The sequence below is a fragment of the Poromitra crassiceps genome, assembly GCF_964638095.1.
Source record: "Poromitra crassiceps genome assembly, chromosome: 23".
Classification (NCBI taxonomy): Eukaryota; Metazoa; Chordata; class Actinopteri; order Beryciformes; family Melamphaidae; genus Poromitra; species Poromitra crassiceps.
This window is the reverse complement of record NC_139639.1, coordinates 10368803-10378802: the sequence shown is the minus strand read 5'-3', so window position 1 is coordinate 10378802 and position 10000 is coordinate 10368803. Positions and strand designations below refer to the sequence as shown.

Here is a 10000-nt window from a genome sequence, read left to right as displayed (position 1 = left end):
CGCACGGTTGCGGTGGATGCGCTCGGACACGCGGTCAAAGTGGTCCCCCAGGCGCGCGCTGGGCAGGTCGCTGACCGCCACCCGCACCACCTCCACGCCCGGGTACAGCGGGCAGCGGTGGCTCAGCGTGGCGTTGACGATCAGTGTGATGCGCTTCAGAGAGACCATCCCCGCGTTCAGGGAGGCATCGGCTCCGCCCAGGAACAGGGTGGGCGTGATCTGAGAGATGGACATGAGGGGGCTGGGGGAAGGGGGAGGGGCATGTTGGTGTTACTGCACTTGAGGACCTTCCATTGGCTTCATTCAAACATTAGAAGGAACACTAGGTGGTGCTGCAGGTCTGACTCCCACTCGACTCGAGTCAGAGTCCTGACTCAGTTTCAGGACTGGACTTGGACTTGAGCACTGATGACTCGGACTCGGACTGAGCATTCATGCATTCAGACTCGGAGGTTGGAGATGAGGACGCAGACTTGTTAATTGATAAAGACTTTTTGTTTGTTTTTGTATTTTCTTTTAAATTTGTAATAGGCCCTAATCATTTCACATAAGATATTGATAGCTATATTAAAACAGTGACATTATTCAATTTCGTGCAAGGGCAGGCACATGTGTTCCACCTAACTGCGGTTCATTCACATTCAGTAACTCTGGACTCAGGCAATGGGGACTCGACTCAAAGACTCTTTGGTAACTCGGACTCGAGGACTTGAGATATAGTGACTTGACTACAACACATGAATGAGTCCTAAAACCTGGAAATGTGTTTGCTGCGTTCCCTCGTCTGGAAGTTGCCTCATCTGGAAGACAACAGATTTGTTGAATGGGTTCTTGGTTAAATGCCTGAAAGAAGGTTTGAAACTTAAGACGTTTTGTTCAACAAGATCATCTTTACAAATAAACACAGCTGTTTTGATTTTTCAGATTTTTCTCCCATCTTCTAATCAATTGTACTCGTCCAATTCTCCCTGCTGTCTTGATCGTTGCTCCGCCCCCCTCTGCCGATCTGGGGAGAGTTGTAGACTAGCACATGTTTCCTCCGATACATGTGCAGTCACCAGCCGCTTCTTTTCACCTGACAGCGAGGCGTTTCACCGGCAGGACGTAGTGTGTGGGAGGATCACGCTATTCCCCCCAGTTCCCCTCGCCCAAACAGGCTGACCAGAGGAGGGGCTAGTGCAGTGGAGGAGGGGCTAGTGCAGTGAGCAGGACACACTTAATCCAGCTTCCCACTCACAAACACAGCCTACCTGTCCAGATGAGCGACCAAGCCACAGGTGACACAGACTGTACCACTGCACTACCTGGAGTCACCACTGCACTACCTGGAGTCCGGACGCTCGATTGTTGAAGCCTTTTTTGGCAATCGTGAATTCATTCTAGCGATCACGCTTCAAAAATCATGAATGGTCATTTGTGAAGATTACCTTGCTGAACAAAATGTCTATGTTTCATAAACTTTTGTGAACGACATAGACCTTACTTAGGCTATTTCAGGCATTTAACCAAGCTATTCAAAAATCCCACTGACTTCCAGATGAGGGAAGCCAGCACGATGTTAACTTTCAGGTTGGCCTACAAAAAGATCTCATCCCTGCAGCACACTACGACGCTGCATACCGCCCCCATCTGGCAGAGTCAGGTGATAGCACTCTATGCTGTGAGATGGAGGAGAACATCCCTGCAGCACTCTATAGTCCTGCTGTGAGATGGAGGAGAACAATCAGCTCCAACATGGACTCACTTGCTTACAGTCATTACACCACAATATCATAATCTGACATGATACATAACGGCACCTTTAAAACACATTTCTGTCCTTGCAAATCTCAGATTGCAAAACTTCCTGTGGTAAAAATGTCTTTAACAGTGACAGTACTATTTTAATTATTTTAATTATATATGCATATACAGCAGAGGTGTGACCAGGTCCAGGACGCCATTGTAAATAAGAATTTGACTTGCCTGGTGAAATAAAGGTGAAATAAAAAATACAACAAAAAGTCAACTTTGGTTGAGTCCCAATTCCAAGTCATTAATATCAAGTCTCAAGTCAGAGCAAGTCAAGTCAGAAAAAAATCTAAAGTCCAGTATCAATTCAATTTAAACTAAATATCTAGGACTTTTCAACGCAATATGGTTTTACGTATAATAGGGCAAAAACCTGGTAAGGGTTTGATTTCTATAATCAGTTTCAACTTTAATAAATTCAATTATTCCATACAAATTCAGAAAACAGAATTTAAATTCAGTCATCTGCTGGAACAAATCTCATCACTTTCAATCCAAGTCATTTACACAAACACAAGATCTCAAGTCAAGACTTTAGAAACCTTTTCAAGACAAGTCAAAGTCAAGCCTCAAGTCACAGCTTCACCTCTATCCGCTTTAACATGAATGATGTTGAAAAGCTGATGAAAGCTGAAAACTTTGTGTGCAAAATAAAAGTACTGATTTGAATTGTATCTGACTATGTGTGTATACATTATGTTTCAACAGTTTCTAATAATACTAATGGAAAGCTGTATAGGCTAATGAGTGATTTTTAACTTGTGTAGTCATTTCAATACATACAATAATACAATACAATAATATAATAATATAATAATTCAACATCCAACAGGCTGTAAATAATAATGTGTGTAAACAGTAAACCTAGTTTTGAAACTGTGCTTATGTGTGTAAATGCATGCTATGTAGCCTATATGTAGCCTGAGTATGTACTGTATGTGTGTGTGTTACATTATGTTTATATTGATGTATTACCTGGTCCCTGGTTCTTTCAGTTTGGTCTAGTTCCTTCCTCTTATCAGTGCACAGTGAAGGATTGGCTTCTGACAGACAGACAGACACACAGACACACACACACACACACACACACACACACACACACACACACACACACACCCTAAAAGGCTCTGTGGGTCAGCCGGCCAGCCAATCAGATGACAGGGTTAATTTTAGGGCAGGCAGCTGGAAGCCTTGTCACGTGACACGGCAACATTAAACACTCAACTGTTTGATGTATTTAATTAATAATACTAATCAATAATACTATAATAAAACTATAGAACCTTACTACAGCTTTTTTGATTAATTAATTCCACTTTATACAAGGTTGTTTTCTTTTAAATTCATTTTTATCTTGCTTTATACTTATTTATGCGTTATATCTGTAGTGTTGTGATTTTTTTAATCTACTATTGGTTTTATGGTTTATTTTCTTGTCATGTATACACTGTGAAGTACATGTTTAACTATTTGAGAAAAGTGTTGTTGTTGTAGTAGTAGTAGTAGTAGTAGTAGTAGTAGTAGTAGTAGTAGTAGTAGTACATTAGATTGTTGTAGCATTTATGAACTGATGTCTTGCAGCAGTCCTAGTAGTCTGGTTTAAAACATAAGGTCACGTCTCATCTTTAGGGTTCAGATCCTGAGGAAGGCAAAACACTGACCTTTCGTTGTCAGGTCTCTTTGGGGAGGGGACAGCAGGCAAATACACCGATATTATTATTATTATTATTATTATTATTATTATTATTTTATTAAGCTGATGTAGTAATAGCATTGACTGTATAAAATATTCTAGTGGTGTTCCACACAGTCCAGTAGGTGGCGGCAATGCACTTATAGGCTAAGTTAACTCACTTTGCCCACTGCCATAAAACACCAAAGAAGAGGAGGAGGAGGCGAAGAAGAAGACAGAAAACAAAGATGGACGCCTCCAGGAGTTCGTTCGCGGTGCTGCTGCTGGCTCTTTCAGAATACAGAGAACTCCAGAACACATATGGACTCTACCTCAAATACGTCCTGGAAGAGGAGAGCGAGAGAAGGAGGCGCAGAGGGTATGTTCTTTTGTTTAGCATATTTCACGGTGTAAAAAACGTTTTGTCTGCGTTTTGAATCGGTCAGTCCACTTGCGTTGTGTTTACCTTGTTCCATTTGTCCAATAACGTTATTAAATATTAGGACGAATCAGCGTGACTTCACAACCAGCCAGAAATGCGGAACCCCGCAGTAGTTAACTAGTATGAGTTGTGCCGAAACAAACAATATCTCAAACTATAGGCTCCATCACATCGCTTATATTTTGACATTCTGAGTGAGAGCAGAATTAGCTCAAGAGTCTGGTGTATAATATTATATATTATATATATTATATTATTGCTATATTATTATTATATTGTTATGTATTATTATATTATATGTAATAATATTCGTGAGGTTTCTCTGGAGTTACTTCCGGTGTTGTTGCTACACAACGCAGCAGGCTCGGCTCCAAACCCAAATGACAGAGGAGGTATTTAATTCGCTTGGGGGGGGCACTCCAAGAGGGGTGGACCTTGGGGAAAATTGGGTTTTTGCTTTTTTCCCAATATTGTATTTATTTGTCAGAGCATAAAAGCAAATTCAAGCTCAGCTTATGTTATGTGCTTATAAGAGGTGTTGAGCATGGGATACCACGCAAGTGGTCCATGAGAGAACAGCTGGGCAAGTTACTTGTCGCTTTTAACCTCGTCAAAGTAAGCCAGGAACGGGTCCCATGATAGTTGAACATTTCTTCAGTGAGTTGGTCCTCAGGAACCTGAGTCTCTCTCCATACATCTAACTGAGACCATGTCCATCAGCCAGAGCTGGAAGGAAGGTGCAGAGGGGAATATCTCATCTTAAATGACTGGCTCACTCACTAGCATTGCAGGCGCATGTAAATAAGCACAAACACAACAGCTGCAGCAAGCAAGAGCATGGTTACAGCATTGCAAACAGCACACACTGTGCGCATAAATCAACACTGATCAACAGCATTGCTGCGTAAAAGGCTAGCCCAAATCAACAACACAGCATTATCAACAGCATTGCGTAAAAGCGTACAGCCGCGCACACGTGCACAAATATGCCCAAATCAACAACACAGCATTATCAACAGCATTGCGTAAAAGCGTACAGCCGCGCACACGTGCACAAATATTCCCAAATCAACAACATAGCATTAACAACAGCATTGCATAAAAGTGCACAGCCGCACGTGCGCAAATATGCCCAAATCAACAACACAGCATGATGATCAACATTACATAAAAGGCACACAGTGACAGAGCACAAACAATCAACAGCACTGCGTTTTGTGCAGCATACAAATAAACAGCATGAGAGAACAACAGCAGCATTATAGGCCCTATGCTTGTCCAACAACACTAACTGACCTCTGAACAGCAGAAAAGATCAATACAGTAACATGAAAATAGTCTACTCACCCCGGCTAGCTGCTGCAGCATCGTCTGTAGGTTCTACACGGTCCGCAACTGCAGCACTTTGTTGACGACGCTGGCCTTGCTGACTTGATGATTTCTCCTGGACTTTTACTAAAAACTTTCTGATGTCCATTTTGTTTAAACAAACGAACTTCCCTACAGCTGTGCAACAATCTCTGACATTGGGGACAACAGTCGCCAAAAGACTCATTCTGAAGGAATGGAAGTCCTCCTCTTCACCTTCTTTTCAGGTGTGGCTGATGGACATGATCTCTGTGGTACAGATGGAGAGACTCAGGTCCCTGAGAACCAACACGCTTGGAAGGTTCTCAACTATCTGGGACCCGTTCTTGGCCTACTTCAACGAGGTTAAGAATGACCACTGAGGTTAGCGGTAACGGATGTCTCGCCCAGCTGGTATCTCATGGAACAAATTATGTGGCACGCAACGCGGAAGCAGCACGGCAGTATAGAGGGTATGCACAGAGGTCACTTTCCCACCGGAACACGCCCCCTCAATCAGTACTGAGTGTCAAAACATTCAGCAGGTTCCTCCCTGAGCAGCAGGTGTCAGTTATCTAGGCTGATTACTGCATTCAAGCTCAGTCTGCCCACCCATCTACTTGCTTGAAAGCTCGCACGTCCTGATTTGTGATAGGTCTAAATGTATGTCAATCATAAAATAGCCTATATGGCATGTCTTTGATTCAGTTACAGTATATTTATTTTTTGGTTTTGACGTTGGATGTAAATCTCTATAAAGATTTCTGCGCAAGTGTCTTTTTTTCCTTTTCTTACACACACATCTGGCCGGGCAAAGGCGGGAAATGGGCGCGTCTGGCCCGCCTGCAACGCGCCCGCGGGGGGGGGGGATACGAGGCTCGCTCTCTTTTATGGGTTACCGCCACTGACGCCAAACTCAATCCAAAAACCTGTCCGTTTGTGTGACTGCTATACATGACTTTAGACCTGTTATGAATTAGTGGGGTCTTTTCTAATATTCAGGCTAAAAACCGAAGCTCAGTGTAGTACGTGTCGTTTAGGCTATTTACAAAATTCACATCCGCGCTCATAGTTTTGAATGGCGAGTGACCCCCGGTTCCGGGTCCCTTCCTGCCTGCTTTGCTCGCGTGACGTCAGAGTAACCTTACGATATTCGTAAGTGACGCCGTTTGTTTACCAAAATGCTGTTTTGCGTTTTGTAATATGTGCTTACGATTTCAGATAAGAAAACTTCACTCATCCCGAACAAAGTTCAGAGCTGCTCAAATTAATTAGAGGAATACAGTAAACTTTATTTTTGCAAGTGCATTTTATAGTAACAATCTAGATGTCATGAAAAAGGCTGAGTGGAAATGTTTGGTTTAGGTAACGTTACCTTGAAAGTGCTTGAATGTTAGTCTTAAGAAGCTGTTCTTTACATACCATTTTCCTCTGACTTAGGATATTGATATCCACTATGCTGCAGTCAACACAGCAAACCGTCCCGAAGACTGGAGGACCTTCTAAGAGTGCCACAGCTCCAGCTGCCACACCCACGCCTCCTCGTAAGCGTAGGAGGGTGGATGACGATGACGAGTTGATGCACTTCCTGCGAGAGTCAGAAGAAGCCAGTAGGCGGCGCCACAAAGAGACTCTGGCTCAGCTAAAGTCTGCTCAGCAGGCCTTCCAGGCTCTGATGACAGAACTGTTGGACAAACAGGGTTTCTCTGGGCTCAGCACAGGCCTGCAGGGGGCGACAAATACATACGACGACAGGCAGCATGATCGGCCCGATCACGCTTACTGTCGTGTGTCAGGTGTCGGAAATTAACGGGGGCTCGCCAAAATACCCGTAAAAAAAAAAAAAATTGCTCCATAAAATAAAGACTTTAACTTTTTGTATTTGAACATTTAACTGCAATTTGCAGTGTTGGATTTGGTGGAATTTGGACATGTTCAATAATAAACTTTGACTAAACAAGTGTGTAAATGGGTGAGCTGCGAGTCGGTCTGCTCGGTCTCTGAGTGCAACGAGGGCTGTTTGTTACAGGTTACCATCGTGTCACGGCGGGGCTTCAGGGCTCTGACATCACAGCGAGGTGGGGCTTCAGGACTCTGACATCACAGCGGGCGGGGCTTCAGGGCTCTGACATCACAGCGAGGTGGGGCTTCAGGGCTCTGACATCACAGCGAGGTGGGGCTTCAGGGCTCTGACATCACAGCGAGGTGGGGCTTCAGGGCTCTGACATCACAGCGAGGTGGGGCTTCAGGGCTCTGACATCACAGCGAGGTGGGGCTTCAGGGCTCTGACATCACAGCGAGGTGGGGCTTCAGGGCTCTGACATCACAGCGAGGTGGGGCTTCAGGGCTCTGACATCACAGCGAGGTGGGGCTTCAGGGCTCTGACATCACAGCGAGGTGGGGCTTCAGGGCTCTGACATCACAGCGAGGTGGGGCTTCAGGGCTCTGACATCACAGCGAGGTGGGGCTTCAGGGCCCTGACATCATAGCAGGCGGGGCTTCAGGGCCCTGACAGGACGGGGGCACGCGCCCCGCTCGGGAACACATCGGACACATTGAATAAATCACGTGTCTGATTTAGTATTTCAATGTTGTTGCACTGTTTATTGTGCGATTAGATTTTTTGTTTGTTTTGTTAATGTGTCAAAATACTTATTGAACATTGTAACCATTTTACACGCAAGTAGGTCTATTTCACTTTTTCGGACATTGTGTCTGAATTGTCTTGTGATTATAAATAATTGTTTGAATGATATGATTATTCACTGAGACTTTTCCCCCTAACACTTCACTGTGGGTTATGAATAAAAAGTCAATGAAAGAGTTAATTGAGGAAAATACTTCTTTGCTGATACACACAGAATCTACAAACAATCACAACAGTAATCAATTGCAAAAAAAGGGAGGGTGGTTTGCTGTGCAAATATCTGCTATGTTGGTTAACTGATGTCAATTTGTATGTGTGTTTTATATTATATGGCTCTTTGAGCAGGTACAGCATGTACAGGAATAGTAGGGGGAACCTGAGCAGGGGATTGGCTGTGTAGCTGGTGGGTTTAAATATATTTTCTTTCTGGTTTGTGTCTTTTGGGGAGAGTTGAGTGTGGGGAATGAATGAATGATGTTTTGTTTCATTTGGTTTCCAGCTAGTGGGCCACTGCCTTGGTCTGTTCATATTTTCTTTTGTTGCTTTGAATTAAGTGTTATACGCTGTACTGCCAACCAACCTGTATTGCTGTTGTGGTTTTAATCAACAAAACTAGATTTTTCTTGAATAATAAAGATTACTATTTTTAAACTAGACGATAGTGGGCATGCTCTGTAGGGGTGAGTAGGCTAATGTTATTAAGTTTGAAAAATGTGACTGTTACGATTAAGTTTAAAAAAAATAACGTTACGATTGTCATTTCAAATTTCAATTTCAACGGCTATGCTTATTTTAATGATAAATGTATCGCTTATGGGCGTGCTCTGTACTTAGGGGGGCGTGCTCTGTACTGGCTCCGGCTGGATCTAGACCCTTCTCAAACACACATCGCTTATATTTTGACATTCTGAGTGAGAGCAAGTAGCTCAAGAGTCTTATGTATAATAGATCATATAGACGGTTTTCACCAGCTGCAACCCCACAGCACTTCCTTTTTCTCAGCTTCTTCTGTGTTTTATGGCGGTTGGCATCCTTAAATGTTGCATTACCACCACCTGAATTGTATCAGCTTCACAGTGCTAACTATTGACAGTGTCCACTTTCTCAGCTATTCAGGGTAAAACACTGACATAGCCTACTTCTATTTCTATTTTTTATTTTGGCTATGTAAACGTTTAAATGTAAAGATAGGCCTATGCGTGCAATAACGTACTGATAGTCAGCTTACTCTGTAACATGTAGCTTTTATTAGCCTCTCAGGCTAGCTCCGGGACGCGATCTGTTTTTTTCCCATGATGGCGAAGGCATGACCCGCCCCTCTCTGCCTCTAATTGGCTGGCTGCTCTCGCCTGCTTCCCAGGCGAGCCAGAAGTCATCTCAAACAAGCCATTATAGCCTATACTTTCATTCAATGTCACGATGCTAGCCTGCGGGGGGAAGTAGGCTACTTCATAGCTTAACTACGAAAATAGTGTCGGCTGTTTATCTCCCTTTCTGCTGCAGCATGTTGAAGAAATAAATGTTCAGTTTGAACAACACCCATTCCGGTCATTATAGAGCAAGATGATCGCTTCCACTACCAGGGCCGCGCCCAGAGAGATGGCAGTGCCCCTGGAGGGGTCCAGCCACTATGCCCCCCCCCCCGTACGGGCGGGTGGTGGGAGTGGCTGCCCTGGGTGTCTGCCCAGCAGAGGGTCACTTAGCCTGGGTGGTGGCAGCCTGGAGGTGGGAGTGGCTGCCCTGGGTGTCTGCCCAGCAGAGGGGCACTTAGCCTGGGTGGTGGCAGCCTGGAGGTTGGGGTGGCTGGCCTCCTCTCCTCTCCTCTCCTCTCCTCTCCTCTCCTCTCCTCTCCTTCCCCTTCTCCCCTCCTCTGGGGACAGCGGGCGCATTTTATACACGTCCGAAACAGCGCAGGACAACGCGATTGGCTGGCTCAGATTTGAACTTAAGCCAGCCAATCGCGTTATCTTGTGATGACGTAATGTCCTGTGCCCCATGACCGGATGGACCATATATGGACTTCCTCCCCGCCCCGACTGGCTCCGTCAGATCCCTTTGCAATCAACCCCGTGCAATCCATAAAGGTACATGGACGTTACTC

At 44.5% G+C, this 10000-nt stretch overlaps 2 protein-coding genes across 2 annotated transcripts in view; one reads left to right on the top strand and one right to left on the bottom strand.

The window, feature by feature from the left end:
- The window catches only part of LOC310796708 (dual specificity protein phosphatase 18), a gene marked incomplete at its 3' end in the record, with an annotated part of 3759 nt that extends 947 nt beyond the window's left edge, over positions 1-2812 (bottom strand). The window contains exons 1-2 of the mRNA XM_083658950.1: positions 2767-2812; positions 1-241 (exon numbers count right to left, since the gene is read on the bottom strand). The exon at positions 1-241 is cut by the window's left edge and continues 96 nt beyond it. Of these exons, the coding sequence (XP_083515076.1) occupies positions 1-234 (234 nt within the window). The 5' untranslated portion in view covers positions 235-241; positions 2767-2812. The remainder of the gene's footprint in view (positions 242-2766) is intronic.
- An 899-nt stretch (positions 2813-3711) lies between these two features.
- LOC310796707 (uncharacterized protein) lies at positions 3712-8401 on the top strand (the record flags this gene model as incomplete). The annotated part of the gene is made up of 2 exons (XM_083658949.1): positions 3712-3842; positions 6693-8401. The coding sequence occupies 2 exons, from the start codon at positions 3712-3714 to the stop codon at positions 7060-7062; spliced, it is 501 nt and encodes a 166-aa protein (XP_083515075.1). The 3' UTR covers positions 7063-8401.
- Positions 8402-10000: the final 1599 nt, after the last annotated feature.